The sequence below is a fragment of the Grampus griseus genome (genome assembly GCF_964374135.1).
Source record: "Grampus griseus genome assembly, chromosome: 11".
Classification (NCBI taxonomy): Eukaryota; Metazoa; Chordata; class Mammalia; order Artiodactyla; family Delphinidae; genus Grampus; species Grampus griseus.
Genome location: NC_139005.1, coordinates 90,988,821 through 91,009,652, shown reverse-complemented (window position 1 = coordinate 91,009,652; position 20,832 = coordinate 90,988,821). Strand labels below are relative to the sequence as shown.

Below are 20,832 nucleotides of genomic sequence, written 5' to 3'. Positions count from 1 at the left end.
TCAGTTTTTTTTTTAATTTAATTTTATTTATTTTTTATACAGCAGGTTCTTATTAGTTATCAATTTTATACACATCAGTGTATACATGTCAAGCCCAATCTCCCAGTTCATCACACCCCCCCCACCCCCCTACCACTTCCCCGCCTTGGTGTCCATATGTTTGTTCTCTACATCTGTGTTAAGAGTTTCAGTTTTATAAGATGAAAAGAGTTACAGAGATGGATGATGGTGCTGGTAGCAAATTATGAATACACAGTTGACCTTTGAACAATGTGGGGGTTAGGGCCACCGACCTTCTGCACAGTTGAAAATCCATGTATAACTTCACACTCGGCCCTCTGTATCAGTGGTTCTGCATCCTTGGATTCAACCAGCCGCTGATTGTGTACATGTGCAGTGAAGAAAATCCACATGTAAGTGGACTTGCACAGTTCAAACCCATGTTCTTCAGAGGTACACTGTATTTAATACCACTGAACGGTATAAATGGCTAAGATGGTCAATTTTATGTTATGTGACAACTTGTTGCAAGTTAGGGGTTCATCTAGTGTCGCAGTTTTTCCTGAGGCAGTTTTACTTAACCTGTCACCCATCAAACACATTGGCACTGATTATCATTTTGAGGTGAATGGGGCAGCTGGAGGGAGAAGAAGCAGGAACTTACATTTTGGGGGGTGTAGCTGTGTATCCTGATTTGAGGGTTCAGGAGAGCCAAGTACAGCTTAAGGATATTAGGCATCTGGAAGACTGAGAGACAGTGACCTATCTAAAAGATACGTGTGCCTAGAGGATGCTCAGGTCTGCAGAATGCTATAGAGTGACTTAGCCCATAGGCTGTCCACTTCTTTGTGGGCAGATGACCTTGATGTCAAGGGGGATATATATATATATACTTTAATTTCTCATTTCAAATTAATTTATTGCTCACCAAATGTTTTTTGAGTTATGGGCCAGGTACTATGCCAGGCACAGGGATTTAGTGGTGAAGAAAACCAGCAGAATCTCCAGTAATTTAGTAATAGAGATGTGGCATATTGTATTATTGGAGAAGCAGTACACTTCAGTTTTCACCGATTAATCATGTATTTTCTTGATAATCTGGTTATTCCTAAACTTGTTTATGTCCCATCCCTTTAAGTATTTGTGTAAGAACCTTTTCCTTAGTCTCTCAGAGAATACAGAGAATGTACACATAATTTCAATTGCATATATGACTCAGTTTAGAGTTTGGGATAGTTTAAAGGGATTTTAAAGAGTATTTTCTGCAAATCTAGTTAGTAATGTATGAAGTGATGTTTTCTAATATCTCTGGCCTCACCTGTGTCTTAGTGTGTACTATTTGTGATCTTGTTCTAAAGGTTGGTTTGGGGGGACAGGAAGTAAATATGAGGATTATTTGTTTTTTATAAGCATATAACGTTTAAAGCAGTTGATCTCAAATTTTGCTTACCTTTTTTTCTAGAATGGGTTATATATAACTGAACACTGCCTAACCCTGAGAAAATGAGCTAGGATATAGTGGAATTATCTATAATTTGGCTTTATTTATATTAAAGAGAATGCTGGGACAAGGAATATTAAAGTAGTATTGTCTGAGAAATGCTTCTGGAAAGGTGTTTATATCTATTAGGTGTAAATTGTTATTTACACTTAGGGTTATGAGGGGGGACATGCTGTGAAAAGCTTTTATACTAACAAGTTTTTATTATTGCCAGAAATGCTGTCCCTTTAATGTTGCTTTTCACTTGGGTGTTAGCGGCAGCCTGGGAAAGTATGAGCAAACCCTGCCTTCTGGTCAGGGACTCTTGGACCTGCTTTTAGCATTGCTGGTAAGTGGGTGGAAGGTAGGAAGGTTGAGTCCCTAAAATTGTGAGGAGCAACGCCACCTAAAGTGAGTTTTTTTTTTTTTAATCAGTGAGTGTTGTTTTGTCTAGAATCTGAACTATTCTAATAAAGTAGAAAACAAAGCCTTTCTCCCGCTCCCTCATTTTGTACATCTTCCTTTCGCCTTCAAATTTCTAAGATACTGAAGTAAATTTATAAATTTAAAGACATTTCCAAGTACTCTTTGGGAAGAAAAGAATGCTTTTATAGTATTTTGATAACCACAGAGATGCTCTTCGTTCTTAGGTACCCGCATATGGATAAATAAATGGCTAGAGGTTGAAATCAAGGCATTGCAGTTTGATTTCATCAAACATTTATTCATCTACTAAGGTATTCAGGCGTTGGGTTAGGAACTGCGTTGGGATTGTGAAACACAGTTCCTACCCTCAGATTGCTCACAGTCTGGTCAAAGTTATGCAGAAACAGTATCAACCGTGGCTTAGGCGCTAAGGCACAGGGATAAGGGGTACCTAACCCAGGTGTGGGAGCAGGTAGGGCAGCAAAGGCTTTCTGGAGCAGGGGGATCCCTGAAGTGAGCCTTGAAGGATGAATTAGCCAGATAGAAGGCCGTACGCAAGGGAGGAAGAACAGAAAACAGAACAGAGGTGTCATTGAGGAACTAACTGCAAGTCGTGAAGTGTGGTAGGAGCAGAGGAGAGCAGTGGGTGGGGAGAGGGAAAGCCGGGGCTCTGGACAAGGGGACTGAAGCCACGTTATGTGTGTTAGATCCTACTTAAGAGTTAGAATTGTCCCCCTTGTTAGGCTGTGGGCAATACTTGAGTTTAATCAGGGAAGTGGCATGATGAGATTTGTGTTTAGAAAGATCAAGCTCTGAGAGTAGTAAGAAGCCTGCATGGGAAGAGGGGTAGACTGAAGGCAGGGAGATAAGTAGGAGGCTGAATGCAAAATAATAAGGTCAGAACGGAATTTGTGGTGCTAGGGATGAAAAGAAAGGGCACATTTCAGTGAAATCAAAAAGACTTGCTTCTGGTTTGGTGTGATATTGAGTGAGAAGGAGGAGTCTTGGAAGGACTGCAGACTTCCCATCAAATTTGGGTTTAAATCTGGACACTTCAGCTTGCTAGCTCTGGTGACTTTGGGCAAGATACTTAGCCTCACCTGGTCTTAGTTCCCTCATCTCTGCAAAGGAGATAAAAATATCTTGTCTTGAGGATGAAATGAGCTAAGAATGTGTGTAGTTGCCTGATAAGACACCACAGAGTAAGTTTTCAAGAACTGATACCTCTGGTTTTACTGGTTATAAAGTTTAACCACATTTCACCAAGTAAACAAACATGGCAGAATGAGTACTAGAATCCAGACTTCACACATACAGGGATTTTATCTCCTTTGCCCATTTAGTTTTCCCCCAGTGCCTAGAATAGTGTCTGGCACATAGTAGACACTCAAACATTTGCTAAATGAATTAGTGATTCGATTTTAAGAATTTAATTTAGTTTTGGTCTTTTAAGATAGAGAAATTTGTAGGATATCTAAATGGAGATGACCATTATTTAGCATTTGGATATTTTGATCTGGAGTTCAGGAGAGATATCTGGACTGGATATAGAAATGTGGGGGCCATCAAGGTAAATGGGTGGTAATTGAAGCTATGGGATGGATTACATCACCTACAGCAAACGTGTTGGTCAACAGGAGGCCTCGGGAACTAAGGACCATTGTTTAACTTTTTTGAGATGTGTACCCTTTTGAAAATCTGATGAATACCGTAGATCCTCTCTGCACAGAAATGCACATAAAAATAACAAATTTCCACCAGGGTACCTGTGTGAGGAACTATATACCTTGGGTTAAGAACCTGTGGTGTGCAGTAGAAAGAGGTCTGAAGATGCCGCCTCAGGCAATACCAACACAGAAGGTGGGCAGAGGAAAAACAGTAAGATGGGGAAGCGAGTTAACAGGAAAAGAGGAAAATCAAGAAAGACTCAGAATAAGAGTTTCCAAAAGGAGGGAGTGCCAAATGCCGCAGACAAGTCAAAGAAGGTATAACATGTCCATTGACTTCGGCCATCAGAGGTCTTTGGTGACTTTAATAAGATCCATTTCCGTTGAGTGGTATGGGGGAAAGGAAGCTGGAGTTCTGGGGATTACATAGAACACTGAGCAAACAATGAAGACATTGAGACAACTAGGAGAAGTTCCTTCATTTGTTTATTTATTAACAGATATTTATTGAGCACCTACCGTGTATCAGGCACTGTGCTGGAAGCTGGAGGTTGATCCACAAGGGTGGATGTGGTCTCCTCCCCTAGCTGACGTTCTTATTGTCTGTTTGCCTGCCTACCTCCCCAGCCCCCTCACTCCTGCCCAGAAAATGCCCTGAAATGCGTTTCTCCTGGGTACCACTGGGCACACTCAGCCACCAGGGCCCTCCAGTTGTTTTGCTGGGTCAGATCCAGACTGTTCAATTGCTCTTCTCTCATTTGGGCACGAGGGAGCAGATTGTCCTCTGTAACACCACCCTTTAAAGTCAGGGATGCACATCAAAATATCCTTGAGTTCGTGCAGTGCTCACTATGATCAGTGAGTTTATGAAAATTATTTTAATACTTTTGTTTTTCACTTTTAGCTCACACTAACTCTTTCCTGTGGTAATGACTTTTATACGTTTATTATTTGCATTATAAAACAGTGGTCCTAAATGTAGAAAAGAGGCATGAATACCAGACGTAGGGAAACCTTTGTCCCAGTCCTAGACTGTTTGCATGTGGGAATCCCTGATTTTTATTTTAAAAATCTCTTCTTGGGGCTTTGTTGTCTTTCCATACGTATGGAGGTTTGCCAGCTTCAAGACAGCCATGGCTTTCATAAGACTAGCATGTGTGTGAGTGGGAGTGAGTGAGTGTGTGTGTGTGGCGGGGGGAGTGGGGGACTCTGTCTTGGTGCTCCTGGTTTTTTGCCCCTAGCACTATTGTGGACCAGTGGATTCAGAGAATGGTATACAGTGATCCTCAGTTTATTTCTTATATTAGAACTGAAAGCGTAAATAATTATCCCGTAAATATGATTTAGATTTTCCCAGAAGCACACTGCATTGCCCCTGCTTCCAGTGAAACTCGCCTACCTCTTTTCTGCTTCCTCACTTTGTCTTTAAAATTTTTTGACTGCATTTTATCTCCAGATTGGCTTTTCAGTTGCAAATTCAGAGAATGTAATATGTTCTATCTTCCAGATCATTTCTAAAAATGTTAAATAAGTACAAGTTCAGAACCAATCTATTCCTTTTCTCTTAATGTTTTTTTCTAATGTTTAAAGATCCCATTCTTTTGTACATATTTCTTTACACGTACAGGTTATACTAGAAGTATACTGATAGCTGTAAAATGCCCAGAACAATGCCTGACATATTGTAGGTACTCAGTAAATAGCAATGACTGTGCCGGTTTCTCCAGGCTCTCCAGATTGTTTGGTAGTTCCTGTGTTCTTTTCAGAATTGTTAAAATGATTATTAATTTGGATGGGAGGATGGGAGCGTGATGGTGGTTCATTGGCAATGTGCCAACCAACATTATTATCCGGCACTTTTTTTTTTTTTTTTTTGGCTGTACGCGGGCCTCTCAAGTGCTGTGGCTTCTCCCGTCGCGAGCACAGGCTCCGGACGCGCAGGCTCAGCGGCCATGGCTCACGGGCCCAGCCGCTCCGCGGCATGTGGGATCTTCCCGGACCGGGGCACGAACCCCTGTCCCCTGCATCGGCAGGCCGACTCTCAACCACTGCGCCACCAGCGAAGCCCAATATGGCACATTTTTTTAAAGCTTGGTTATACATTTTGCCAAATAATCCTCATTGAGACAGCAAAAACTTAAGTATTCTCGGTGTGATTTGTGATTTTTAATTTTGATTTCTTTATGTGTTTATTTTAAAAATAGAAAGCTCAATTTTGGAATTAATCTCTTTGTTCTTCAGGTAATCTATTAGAGATTATAACATAAATATAGCATAACTTAAAATATATAATAAAACCTTTAGAATAGGATCTTATTTATTAGAATACTAAAAAATTAGAAAATCTTTATTTTTATGAGACAAACATCATAAACTCATCAAACATTCACATAGGTTACTTTATTTGAATATATAATAATAGAAAGTAGGGAGATATGACATTTATATTCAGAGGTCAAAGACTTTTCCAAGATCACTTGTAAAGGGCAGAATTATGACTTTGACCAGGACTTCTGAACTGAATCACACCTTTATGCTTTTTTTCATTATGACTTTTTACAAAGAGAACTTAAAAGAAACTCTTACATTCAGTAAACATTCTCCCAAACCTCCTGTGTCTATAGCACTCTATAGTAACAATGACTAGTTATAGTAATGACACATGTCCAGTGTGTGTACAAGAAAGGGTTTATGTTTTTCAATAGAGGCTGAGATGCAGAAGGCTGGGGAACGCAAAGGGTAAATTCTCAGTTAATCAGAATTTTAAATGAAGCTGGAAGCCTTGAGCAGCCAAATTTGTATCCACCTTAAGCTTCTTAAGCAGTCATGTTTGTAGATACCTTTTTCAGAATCCCCAAGTTTTTTACAGTAGAAAAAAAGAAGCACTTAAATTACCTCCCTCCTCTCTTTTTGTCCTTTGTAGTCATTAGACTAGTTCAGGGCAAGCAGTTTCTTGCATATTTCCATTCCTTGAAAACCTTCCAGTCAACCCATCATTGAGCAGCTCTTCTCATCTTTTATTGCATCCGCTGCATCTATAAACTGTACATCAGTGGACATTTTTTTTAATAGTTTGTTTCGCTCCTTATTTATTATCAGGTATTCTTAGATGGAACGTTTTAAATCTGTACGTACTATGGTAAGCTGCTGTGAATACTTCCCGTGCCATATAATTAATGCCACCATCGGAGAAACTCCTTAAAATATGCGGGCACATGGCGCCTGCCCTTCCCTCTCTCCCCCCCTCCTTCCCTCCTCCCCTCACACACTCACACACACACACACACACACGCGTGCGCAAAGCACACACCAAACTGCCATTCTCCAGCAGGCCTGTTTCTGGAGTTGGGAGATGTCAGCCTGCCGGGAGGGGGTGGGAGGAGGAGGAAGAGGTGGGGCTCTACTCTGATTAATTACCTTAGGCATTCGGGGGTGGGGCTTCCTTCAGCCATCTGCCTGAGATATGGGAGGGAGCTGGAGAAAGAAGGAGGGGGAGAGACTGCCAGAGAGGAAGAGAAAAGAAAGGAAGAAACACTAGAAAGAAAAAGGAAGGAAACCGGGATAAAGGGAGAACATCACCCACCCTTTAAGAGCTAGACTTGGGGGGGGGAGGGGGGTGGAAAGCAAGCTGTGGAAGGTGTGCCCCAGCGCGACCGCTTTGAAGTGTTCATCATCTGTTCCATTTGGTTTATGGAGAAAAAGAAAATGGTAACTCAGGTAAGATCTGTGTTTCCTCCGTGCGTTTCTTTTCTCGTTTCTGAGATCTAAATAAGATGGGGGGTGGGGCATAGTCACCAGAGTTTTAATTATTACTGTCTTTTTAGAAAGGGCCAGAATTATTGTTATCAGCTGGAAAGTGTTAGTCTGTGCCTGTTGTGAGTCCGTGTGTGTGGTGTATCCGTATCCTTTTTTCTCTCCCCTCCCTTAGCTCCATAGCAGATTCCTGTTTCCTGTACTGTGCAGCTGTAGCTCAGGAAAGACCCTGTGGGGATTTGTCTACCTCTTTGTCTTGGTTCTGAGAAGAGGGAGGGAGAGAGAGACTGCAGAGGTAGGAAGAGATTCTTGTAGACTGCCAAAAAGACGGGAGAGGGATTGACTTCCTTTTAAGAATTGCAGAAGAATTTGTGTTATAAGGAAATCTGATTCCTGATTCGCTTTGGTTTCTCAGAATTGGCAATGGACTTGCAGTTTTGCTGCCTTTGCTCTAAATGGCTTATTAAAAATGAAGGCTAGAAAAATGTTTCATTTTCATGTCTTTGTTACTGGCAAAGACTGTTTTCTGTGAGAACATAGAAGCATCCAGGTGCAGCAGAGGCAGGTAGAGCCCTCCCTGGCAGAAGAACAAGTCTGAATATATAAATGACAATCACGGGCATTAAAAGACATCTGAAGGAGAGGGAGTAGGAAATGGAAGACCTCTCCCTCTCTCTCCCTCTCCCTCTCCCTCTCCCTCCCTCTCTCTCCCTCTCCCTCTCCCTCTCCCTCCCTCTCCCTCTCCCTTTCTCCCTCTTCCTTTCTCCCTCTCCCTCTCTCTCTCTCTCTCTCTCCCCGTCTCCCTCTCCCTCTCCCTCTCTCCCTCTCCCTCCCCCCCCGCCCCTCTCCCCCCCCACCCCATACCTCTCTCTCTCCCCCTGTCTTTGGTTATACCAGGCAATATCTGCATTTTAGCAAGTCATTCCTGACAAATGGAAAGGTGAATACTCTTCCCCAATTTCCCCTGGCTGTGCTCTTTTTCTTTTTGGCACGTTTCTGTATGTTCCTTTTCCCTTTTTTTTAATATATAGGTTGAGAGGAAACGATGAGACTGTGATTTATCAATGAGAATTGTTTGCATTGTGGAACGTTCATGTCCTTTAGTCTCAGACTTAAGATCAGTTTCACTCCAGGCTTTTATGCTCTATAGGGAAATTTCATCACTGGACAGTGCTTTCCTTTTAAGGAGGTTGCCCCCCTTTTTTTTTTTTTTTTTTTTTGTATTCTCTCATCTCTTTTCCTAAGTCACCACCGGAGGGCGAGAGAGTCAACTGGCTATCTGGATAGAGGCATCATTTTAGGAACTGGAACCTTGTTCTGTTAAATGTTATATAATGCCCCGCAGTGCTGTTTGGAAGGAGGTAAAGCATTAAGGAGATTTTCCCAGCATGACCGAGAGGAAAGGGAAGTTTCAAAGAATATGTCTTTCCATAGTAATTTTTCAGCAGATCTGAGTTTGGAGATTATTAAGAAACCCCTCCCTCTTCTGGAAAGTGGAGAAACCCTTGAAATATTTTCTCTTCCACTTCTTATCCCTTCATCGTCAGCCCGATTAACTCTTTTGAAATATTGCTTTACTTTTTAAAAAAGAGAAAATATGTTTCTGGCTTCTCTTTGTTGTTTGGGAGATGATACTTCTTAAACTTGGAGCCTCGTTTAGTTTTCGTTAACTGACCATATTAGAGGGTACCAGCTCTCTTCTTTCTCAGCTGTTACTGGAGCCTTTTCAACTACTTGACTTTTCATTGTATGTATTGTATATATTTTTAAATCAGTGAAAGAGTTATCTAAACTAGGACTTCTTATAATCAGAGGTTTTCCGTGGCCTCTTGGAGCCTGTCCCCTTAGTTTCTAGAGCAGCTGAGTAAACATGTGCAAGCCCAAGTTCAAATGCACAAGCATTTGCACACTTAATATCTTGGTCTTAATAAGTATTTAAGGAAACTATAATTTTAGGAATGAAGCAGAAGAGATAAATAGAAACTGGAAAGAGGCATCTGGGGGAGGTTAAGAATTCTAATAGGTAAGTGAAAATCATTATGATTTTCTCAGTGTGTGTGAATGCTGAAGGAAACAAGGAACTCACTTTTGCCCATCCTGAATTTATACAAATGGAAAGTACAGAATGTCAAACTTGTGAATTTTCAATATTCCAGCATGTTTGTTTTTTGTATACACTTTCTGTGTTAATGTAACATACATAAAATAGCAAGATAGGCCAAATCTTTATTTGTCCTATGGTTTGGTTTTGTTTTGTTTTTGGTGGGGGGGGTAGTTTTTGGTTTTTTGAGCTAGACGTCAAATCCCAATATTTGATAATGATCTGTCACATAAGCTTTCTGCATAGAAAATGTCTGCAGTGTTTAGGGTTCACTTATCAAAGTTAAACAGTTTATTGTGGTATTTAGTATCTTAACAGGTATATTAAGAAAAGTATTTAGGTATGTTTTCATCATTTTGTCACCTAGGTTCTTTGCATCTTTGATCTTAACATTTCTATATCCCGTGGTTTCCATCGCTCACTTGGTGGAAGGTGAAGGGCCTTCAGTGGATGACATTTTCATCACGTTTATATCCATATTTGTAGCTACACGGTGTACACACATTGTTACTATATATGCTCTGGTTTTATAAGGCCTGTTTTTGGTTTATAAGGCTCTGTTATTTACAATAAGTTATCAGAGTTTTGCTTTAAAAAAAGCAAATGGCAATTTAATTTCAGAATTCTAGTATAGTAGACAGACATGCTCATGTGACTTTTTAAAAAATAACTTTAGGTTTATCTGTCATTCCTGTATATGTTACAGGAGTATTTCACTGAGGTACTCTCTTCTTTCAGAGCATGTGAACCAAATTATTGCATCTCCTCACATCTGTGAATATAACAACGTGGAATAAAAGGAAGGAGAAGAGATACATTCTTGTAATATGTGTCAAATTAGACAAAGTTGTAAATGACTTCAACTCCAATTAATAAGAAAGGTTATACTATTTGTTGTTGAAAGGGAAAGTATACTAGGCAGAGAGGAAAAGATTTTACAGTGTGGACGTTAAAGAAAATTTTTGTTCTCTACTATAGCGTAAGACTGCCAGTTTCTGTGGAACGCAAAGCCCTCCCTTTCTTGGACAGCTCAGTGCTTTGCTGGCATTTTCTTCAAAATCTGTTTTCCATCAGGACCAAGAGGAGGGAAGGTGTTAAGAATAAGGGAGGTTGGAAAGGAGGTTGCTGTTCCTTTAAATAGTGCGGGGGAGCCCAAGTGGCAGCAGGCCACTCCGGAGTGTATTCTTTTGTAATGAATCACCACCAGTTCTATTGTCTGCTATCTCCACTCTTAGTAGCTGGAAGGCCGAAGTCTTTTACCTGAGCTGTGGCCAGGTCCCTATTCGTTCCAGGGTGGCTGGGAGGAGAGAAGAGGGAGGGTATTTTATGCTTTAATTAAAGACCGGTAAGAGAGCAGGTATGTTTTGCTTTGTTTCATTTTCTATTATCCTTTCTGTTTTTTTTGTTTTTTTGAAATGAGTTGGAGTAGGGAATCTATTCTCTGATTTTGCTAAGCGTATCCCATTTTCTGTGCATTTTGAAGGTCCTCCATGACTATTTAGTCTCCATTTTGTGGCAGTGCTTTCAAGTGATTCCATTGGGTTGCCAGCCAGGTCCCCCCGAGCCCATCCCACCCTTCATCCACAGAGCTTCAGCCCACACTGTTGGCTTTGGCTCACTTCCACTTTCTATGGGCTGCACAGGACTCTGGGAAGTTGGGGGGTAGGCGGAGATTGGGTTTGAGGCTAATTTATGTTCCTTTACAATGAACCAAAAAAAGCCTCACTTTTTCCAGAGCTTTGGTTTCTTTCTGAATTCTTCTACATTGCTCCTTATCGTCAGTTGTAACCATTTCCTTGCCAAGACCAAGGCTGGCCCTTGAAAAATATTGCTATTCTAAAAATTACTCAGTTCCCCTGAAAAGATACCCAGAATTCCATATAAGTAATTAAATCTGAGCAATTTTGATTTACTAAATGGTTTTTCTTCCCAGTCACCTCCCATGCCCCAAAACACACGCCTTTTTTCGGCTCCTTCCCTTTATTTTTTTCCTTTATCTTTCTTCTTAGTTTTGTAGTCGAGACTAGGAAAGCTTAGTGTTTGACAAACTGCTATTCAGGATTGTATTGCTACGGAGCACACCTCCATGTTGAAAGGGAAATGACACTCCTCACCCCTCTCAGTGGCTTAGCTCAAAGTCCTGGTTGTGTTCCTCCAGTTTTCTGTTCTTCCCTGAAAATTTTCACACTCACATCCAAAAGATCGCCATATGGGAACAATCTCATTTCTCTTTTGACTTCTGGTTCGTGGACTACTCACATTTTAACTTCACGTAATACCTTACCTTGGTTTGTTTCTTGGGCATCTATCTGTATGTGATTGTCATGGTGATGATACAGCATCCTTTTGGTGTACAGTTCCTCTCTGGAATCTGGCATTGTTGATATCTGAAGCATTCCCTTCTGGAATCATAATTCCTCACTTTTTTCCCCCAACATTCCAAAACCACTGTTAAATCTTTCTTAAACGTTTCTAAACAATACTTCATATGTGAAATCTAACAAACACAAATGGAATGCTCCCCTGCAGTAAACGCTCTGTTGTTTCCAATGTAGTAATTTCATTATTGGGTTTGGATGCTCAGCTTCCAAGCAGAAATGTTTCAGTCTGCCATCATGATGTATGTTTCCATTTCCCAGATATGCAAATGTGCCTCTATTACTAGTAGAATGATTAAGTTCAGGAAATCTTGGAGTCAAATAATTCATAAGAGGTCATTGCCAGAGTGCAGTGCAGGTCTGATTTTGTCGCCCCTGTGCTTTAAACCTTCCATTTGTTTCCCTTCAGACCCCAGTGTCCTCACTCTGGTCTCTGAGGCCCTGAGTGATTGGGAACCTGGCTGTCTCTCCAGCCTTATCTCCTGCTGCCCTTCTCTTCCCATATTCTGCTCCAGTGGCACTGGCCTCTTTGCTATTCCTTTTAACACACCTTGCATCTTCCTGCTCAGAACCTTTCCTTCTGTTTTTCTTTTAGATGGAAATGCTCATCCCCCAGGCTTCTCAAGAGTTCTTCTTTGACCTTCCTATCTCAACTTGAATTCCCCAATTGTTCCCTATTCCCTTAACCTGCTTTTTCTTCACTTATCACTGATATTAGTGTTTGTCATTACTCTTTATTTGCTTGTTTATTATCAGTGCTACCCTACCCCTACAAAGAATGTAAGTTCTGTGAGTCAGGGACCTTGTCAGCAGTCTCTTGTATTCCCGGTGTCTAAAACTGTGCCTGGCATGTAGTCAAAATAATAGCTAATCAGCTAATCTTTATATGTGATGTATTACTGTCAGGTACTGTGCTAAGCACTTTACCTACATTAACTCATTGAATCCTCTCATCAACCCTATAATTATCCCCATGGGACAGAAGAAGAAACTGAGGCATATTACGCTTACATAACTTGCCCCAATTTATAAGCTACTAAGGTGTTGTGGGGATTCATATCCACAGACTGGCTTGGGAATCTGTGCTCTAGTGCCCCTTGTAGGCATTACATATTCATTTAATACTTGCTGACTGTGTGAATGAATGAATTTAGTTGAGACTCTCTTATTCACTTACGGGATTTCCATCTCTGACATGTTCAAGGCTTTGATGAATACTTGCAATAACAAGGAATTCAGTATAGAATAAAATGAATTTATTTTTCTAATATTACATAATAGTAATAGATTAGATAACATTATAGAGTATATATTATGCATTAGGCACTGTCATCAGTGCCTTATGTAATTCCTTTCAGCAGCCTTATAAGTACTGTTAACGTTCGTATTGTAGAACTTAGGACACAGGGATACAGAGAGGTTAAATAACTTGGCCAAGTTGACAGCATCAGGATTTAAACCCAAGGAGTTTGGCTCCAGCTTCCCTGTTCCTAACCACCACTAATAGTTACTGTTATTGAAATAACCTTTTGTTCTCGCATACCACTTTGTACCAATTTTACATACAAATCACATTTACATACAAACAGTTGTATTCATATCATATGTCACTTGTCAGTCTCTTTTTTAGGTAGGTGGTGTTCCCACCCCCCACCCCCGCCTCACCCATTCGATAGAATTTGACATTCAAGAGGTCAAGCAACCTTGTAGTTCTGGGAACAGACAGGGATAGGTTCCAAATATGAGATCCATTTAATTCCAAATTTGCATGCTCTTCCATTATACTACAAGCCTCATAGGTAAAGAGTTCCATTGTTGGCTTTACAAAGTAGAAATGTTTTCCTTATGGTGAGCTAAAATCTGCTTTCATTATTGTCTTCTCATTGTTTCTAGTTCTGTCATCCAGAGTCACATGGAGTGGTTAGTTAATCTCTCTTCTTCATAAAACCCAAGTATTTGAAAATAACTGCTAAGTGTTCCCTTCAATCTTCTGTTCTCGGTACTCATCTTACCTACCTCCTTGAATTATTCCTCATAGATATGAAACCATATGGTTTCTATAGTCTTTACTGTTCTGGACTAATTATGACAATTTATATGAATGATTTATCATTTATATCCAATTACTAAGTAGTTATGAGTATTATTAGGTATCATATCTTTGTTATAAGTTTTGGTTTTTGATAGCATGTTGCGTTTACTCAGTTTTCATAGCCTATTGACCATGCAGTGTTGTCAGCAATTTATTTATTTATTCTAAAATTTATTTATTTATTTTTGGCTGCGTTGGGTCTTCGTTGCTGTGCGTGTGCTTTCTCTAGTTGTGGCGAGTGGGGGCTACTCTTTGTTGTGGTACGCAGGCTTCTCATTGCGGTGGCTTCTCTTGTTGCAGAGCACGGACTCTCAGGCGTGTGGGCTTCAGTTCTTATGGCGCATGGGCTTAGTTGCGTCACAGCATGTGGGATCTTCCCGGACCAGGGCTCGAACCCATGTCTCCTGCGTTGTCAGGCGGATTCTTAACCACTACACCACTAGGGAAGCCCTTGTCAGCAATTTATAACTTCAATATAAGAGTATATTACCCTCAACTCTTAAGTAGAATATTGTTTTTCTTCTCCATTCTAAAGCATGCTGTGAGCTGATTGGCAAGAATCTACTTGCCTTCTAACTTTTCTAGATCTTGCCCAGATCCCTCAAAGGTTACTAACACTGAAATTTTCACTTTTTAAACTTATTTTTTAGAAATACTGTTTTGAAGATGCCAATTGGACCAACAGATGATATATTAAAAATCAGCAAAAGTAAATTTGATCACCTCTCTTGAGATGTTGAAATTGTACCAAAAAAGAGTGTTGAGGGCTTCCCTGGTGGCGCAGTGGTTGAGAGTCCGCCTGCCGATGCAGGGGACACGGGTTCGTGCCCCGGTCCGGGAGGATCCCGCATGCTGCGGAGCGGCTGGGCCCGTGAGCCATGGCCGCTGGGCCTGCACGACGGGAGCCTGTGCTCCGCAATGGGAGAGGCCACAGCAGTGAGAGGCCCATGTACCGCAAAAAAAAATTTTTTAAAAAAGAGTGTTGAAGAGCCAAAATTGGGAATTATAGAGTCTTTTAAATCAGTAGCAACAGTGAATCATGATCTTATTTTTCTATTGAGAATATAAGTAAAACACAACCAAAAAATAAATTAAACCCTTGAAAAATATTCCGATTTAACAATCCATATTATAAATCAAATGCCTTAGAAATAGTCTTAGATTAGCTTACTTTGGCATATTATGCTTTTCATCATTCCTCTTAAATTTTTTCAAAGGGCTACCAGTTTCAGAATATTAGAATAACATTTCTTATTTAATTAATGGTCCAGGAAATAAGTATAGCTAGACTGCTGTTAACAGAAGGAAATGCAGTTTTAAAAATTACAACTTGAAATCATATAACTGGAGATATTTAATTCATTTAGAACTGCAGGATAAAGTTCTGCAAGCAAAATTTGATATTTCGTATATAAAGGAATTGTTAAGAAGAAAATATGGAAATGGAAATCAATCATTACTTTATGAAATTAAAAATAATACTTTTATATCCACAAATAATGTAACTAGTCTTTTATCTAATATTGTATGAGATTTCTTATAAGAACTTCTGAACCGATAAGCTGAGACTTAATTGAAGGAGATGAGACTTTGAAAGACTCCTAACTTAGAGCAGAAATCCATAAACTTTTTCCATAATGGCTAGATAGTAAATAGTTTTGGCTTTGCAAGCCACGCTGTTTCTGTTACAACTGTTCAGTTCTGCTGTTGTAACAAGAAAGTAGTCATGGATGATAGGTAAGTGAATGGGTGTGGCTATGTTCTAGTTAAACTTTATTTTTTTTTAACATCTTTGTTGGGGTGTAATTGCTTTACAATGGTGTCTTAGTTTCTGCTATAGAACAAAGTGAATTAGCTGTACATATACATGTATCCCCATATCTCCTCCCTCTTGCGTCTCCTACCCTCTCTCTCCCACCCCTCTAGGTGGTCACAAAGCACTGAGCTGATCTCCCTGTGCTATGCAGCTGCTTCCCACTAGCTATCTATTTTACATTTGGTAGTGTATATATGTCCATGCCACTCTCTCACTTCATTAGTTAAACTTTATAAACACTGAAATTTTAATTTCATATTACTTCCATGTGTCACAAAATATTCTTTTTTTTAAATTTTTTCAACTAGTTGAAAATGTAAAAACTACTCTTAGCTTTTAGGTTGTGCAAAAACGTGTGGTGGGCCAGCTTTGGACCAAAGCCATAGTTTGCCAACCCCTGATTCAGAGGGATGCAGTCCTCCCTGGTTTTTAGTAGAAGGAAGGTTTTCCCATATAGCTTGATGACAGGGACACAGTTTCTAGCAGCTTTGATGGGTCATCTTGGATCCCTGTTAGGGTGAAACCCTGACTTGCTCTCTCATTTTTCCTCCCAGAAAATTTGAAGATTCTTTTCCTTTCCTCACTTGTTTTCTCCCTCCACTCTACCCCCAAATCTGAACCACTTGCAATTCCCCAAATATGCCCTATTTTGTACCTTACTGCTTTTCATATATTTCTTCATATATTATTTTTCACGTATTATTACTTTGGGCCAGAATACCTCTTTCTCCCACAGGAATAATTTCTTGCCTTAAAGATTTAGCTGAGACTTCACTTACTTCAGAAAGCTTGCCCTGTCTCACAGAGTTGTCCCTTTTTTGTGCTTCCTTGGCGTTGTATATGTATTGTTCTCTTAGTCCATAGTATGTATTACTGTAATTGTGAATACATTTGTCTGTTTTTTCCATCAGACTGTAGTTTCTTTCAGGATTGGGACTATATTGCCAGTGTTTATTATTGTATCTGGTTCAATTTAGTATGTAATAATACTTCTTGATTGAATTAATGAACTTTAACTTGTTAATTCATGACAAGTGCAAAACCAGAAGAGTTAAATTGGGTAGTCACATATATTCTAGTGCCTATTACTTAAATCAAGTAATACTTAAAATATAATGTCATTTTGGAAATGGATGCTTTATTTGGTTAGAAGAAAGGATTTTAGAGCAAGCAGCTATTTGGGGAACACACAAATCTCTTGGAGATGTTCCAGTGGAAGTAGCCAGCCCCATCATTTACTATGCTGCCTCTTTTCTCCAGCATTAAAAAAAGGAAAAACAAAAACCCCAGATTGTTTGACTCCAAATAAGTTGATCAGAATATTTGGGGAAATTTAATTCTTTTTGTATTAGATATTGGCACCCCTTCCTTTAATCTGATATTCGGAGGGTAGGAGGAGGTCATTCCACACTTTCCTAGTAGCATGCACTAAAACGAAGTCGCCCGCTGCCATGCTCTTCCTTATCTCATACTGAGGTCCCAGTTAGAATTTTAATTCCAGGAAAAGACCTAATAAGAGAACAGATTTCCTTATATGATAGCAGAGGAAATCCACACCAGCTAACCAAGTCCTTATACCTGGGTCACCAGTGCATGAGGTTCCTTAGTCATATAAGAGGAACTTTCAGCACGAAAGAGAAGAAACAAAAAGAAAACCTGACCCTAGGGGAAACAGATAATCCAGGGAACAGAGAAAGATTTAAAGAAGTATTCTAACTAATGTAGTCAGATTAAAGAACGGAATGCGTTCATAAAACCTGTTCTGGGTGTAATGAGAAGGGAACAGTTTGAGAATGAGAAAGAGCGTGAAAGATTAAGAATGTGATAGTCAAAAGAAAACATGCCATAGAAGGAAAGAAAGTAGAGTTAAAGCTATCTCCCAAGATGCAGAGCTTTAAGATGCGAAGATGGAAAATACGAGAGATAAGTCTCCGATGATTTCCTTAGCCCATGTTCCCTAGAAAATAGAGCCGGAGACAATACCTTATTGGGGAGTATGATCTCAGGAAAGCAGGGGGAGGAAGGGGGAGTGACAACAAGGAAGAAAGGTCGGCCAGAGCTTTGTAAAAGACACTGCTGATGACTTAGTTTCAGTAGAAGTCTTCAGAGAGGTTGTATAGACTGCCGCTCCTCTGCCCAGTCCATTGGAAGGAAATGTGGAAATGTTTTTTATCTACTGGTTTCCTCTCATCTCCTGCTCCGCTTCCGTTTGGTCAAAGTTTGCCATACAAACGGTTAACACACCTGATCCTTTCAGTGACCTCATGTGGAGGCCAAGTCCTATGTTCTGTGCACAGATCTGCAGATTGACGTGGCATCTAAGTCTGGAGAGGTAAGGAGTCAGTAACCCCTAGGGTAGCCTCCAGCCTTGGAGCCTCTGCCTTTTAAGAAACCATTAGAAGAGGGCCACTCCCAAGAGGGCTGATGAAAGGAAGGAGAGGTAGGAGGCTGCCATTTTCTATCATAAACTCTTCTGTACCCATTCGGTTTGCTATTAGTACATGTACTAATTTCATAAAAATAAAAATTAACTTTAAGAATGGAAAATAGATTACCCAAAACACCCTGGAAATAAATGTCAAAGATCTTTTAGAATGCATTTGGGGGAAAAATGAATTTCAAATATTGAAAGATAAAATCTAATCAGTAGTTTAGAGGGTCCTCTATCCCCCGAACCTGATACTCCCTGCACACTTTTGCTTCGTTTCTCTCCATACCACACCTTCTGTTTCTTGTGTTGCTTGCCTGTTTATCATTCCCCCCCCCACTAGAATGTAAACTCCATAAGGGCAGGAACTTTGTCTTTTTAATCACTGTTATCTCCCCAGCACCTAGAACAAAGTGTCTAGTAATGCATGGTAAGTACTCAATAAATATTTGATGGCAAGAATTGAAGTCGAATAGATGAAGTATGCAAGGGGCATGACTTCCATACAGAGGTATTTGGACTTGACCTGTAGGCATTGAGGAATGTAGGATTTTAAGAAGAGAATTAATTAGCAATATCTGATTTAGGTTTTATTTTAGAAAGCTCATTCTGGCAGCTGCTTGGAAAATTCATTAGGTTGAGGTTAAGTTAGAAGAAAGGAGAACTATTAAAAGAAATGTTCTTGGGTTAACCTGGGTGAGAGTTGATGAGAGCAGAGACTCTCATTTTCCTTTTCATTTCCCACGGTACATAACATGGACTCTCACATGTAGCTTTTCAATTAATATATATATATTTATTTATTTAACAGTAAATATTTATGACTGGTTATATTGTAGTGAGCTTTCAGCAGAGTTCCTAAAGCTATTGAGAGAAAGGTCCCTATCGTTTTTGCCGACTGCTTCAGAAGCAGATATTCAACTACCTGGTTAATTCAATTTAGCATGTATTTTCTAAAGATCGATTACAATGCGCTTATCATTTGGTGAGGAAGCTACAATAAAGAAGTATATGATTCAGTCCCTGATCTACTTAGGGGCTTTACTTGTGAAATGAATAGAGGAAAAGTAAACCATCATGTTAACTATGGTTGCAGACAAAATGCCATTTTGTCCTGGGAAGGGTATAGGGAAAAATTTTGTCTGTTACTATATATATATATATCATACGAATTGCTCTTTTTTTTTTTTTTGTGGTACGTGGGCCTCTCACTGTTGTGGCCTCTCCCGTTGCAGAACACAGGCTCCGGACGCGCAGGCTCAGCGGCCATGGCTCACGGGCACAGCTGCTCCGCCGCATGTGGGGTCTTCCCGGACCGGGGCACGAACCCGTGTCCCCTGCATCGGCAGGCAGACTCTCAACCACTGCACCACCAGGGAAGCCCCGAATTTCTCATTTTAAAGTAGACTATAATAGAATACCCAATGCAAAAATCTGTAAAGAATGATTAACTATTTATTATTCAGGGCACACTACAAAATCTTGCTAATGTTTTATTCTGAACCTGAGTTGTGGCTATTTTCAAGGATATTCCAGTTTAACATCTAGAGAAGATGCAAACTTAATTGCCCATGAAGACACAATAAAGAGTAAATTAATTTAAATTGTAGTGAAAAGTTTGGTTGAGAAAAAGTATAATCATCCATGCATTGTAGAAATCACCAATTACATTGACTAGAATAGACAGCCAACCATTAATTGTGTGTAAGGACCTTTCATTTCCAAGGAAGCAGGTAGCTGACCCGGAGTATCTCTTGTGGTCTCTTGTTGCCGGTGGAAGACAAGATTCATGGGATGTTTGAGGTTCTAAATACTGCTTTAAGGAGATTGGAAGAAAGAGCTCTTAAGAGGTTGGAGACATTAAGACTATTACAGGGCTTGTCATTTTTAACCTAATAGACATTGGGTTTGAATGACTTTGTTCTGAAATATTTATTTTTTCTGTTTAAATATTTATTGCTTTGAGATGGCAGAACGCAGCCTCAAGGGAGAGGTCAGGCTGGCTTTTCTCTCGAGTAATTTGAAAGAGGGGTGTGTGTGTGTGTGTGTGTGTGTATTTTTAAGACAAGTGATTTGGTAGTATGTTTGCAATATTCTTGTTGGCCAAGACTGTGTACCTTCCTTAGTATTGTACTAGTACCAGATCCTGTAATTGATTTTTAGTCTAAGCATGAAGGTAAAGTATATTGTATTTCCTGTTTTATTTTTATTTATCATCTGTTTGCAAGAGCTTAAAATTGCTCTCCGTCCCCTCCTACACTCCGTCTCCCCTTCATGTGGCTGTAGCACTCTCAAAACTTTGTGTCCTTCTTCCTCAGTTATATCCACTCTAAAAAGAAGGACCCATTGTTAGGCTTGCATTTCAGTAGGTTTACATTAAAAAACAACAAAAACTGGTGTTTATTCTCTTATCTGTGGGTTCCATATAAGGTAATTCTCTACTTTCAGGTGATCTACATTTATGGCCACTATTACCTTCTTCTCATAGCTTACTCTCTCCCTAGTGTCTTCCCTTCTTCTAGAGGTGTAGATGCTTCTGGGTATTTTCTGGAGGCACCTGCCACCACCATAATTCTCTCCCATTCTGCCAGCCAAAGCCACTAAAGCAGTGTTTCTCAGCGTGGTACCCAAACCACCTACTGGAGTAGTGAGTAGTACCAGGCTCCTACTCCAATGCACTGAAACATAATC

The 20,832-nt window shown here is 40.0% G+C and overlaps 1 protein-coding gene across 35 annotated transcripts in view; it reads left to right on the top strand.

Annotated features, from left to right (window-relative positions):
• RBFOX2 (RNA binding fox-1 homolog 2) overlaps window positions 1-20,832 on the top strand; it is a gene marked incomplete at its 5' end in the record, with an annotated part of 262,448 nt that overhangs the window by 164,604 nt on the left and 77,012 nt on the right. The window contains one exon of one of the 35 annotated variants that reach the window (XM_082665968.1): window positions 6,982-7,290. The exons of the other annotated variants lie outside the window; for them this stretch is intronic. Coding sequence (XP_082522094.1) covers window positions 7,264-7,290 — 27 coding nt within the window. Of the gene's footprint in view, window positions 1-6,981; window positions 7,291-20,832 lie in introns of those variants that run through there. 35 annotated transcript variants of the gene reach the window in all.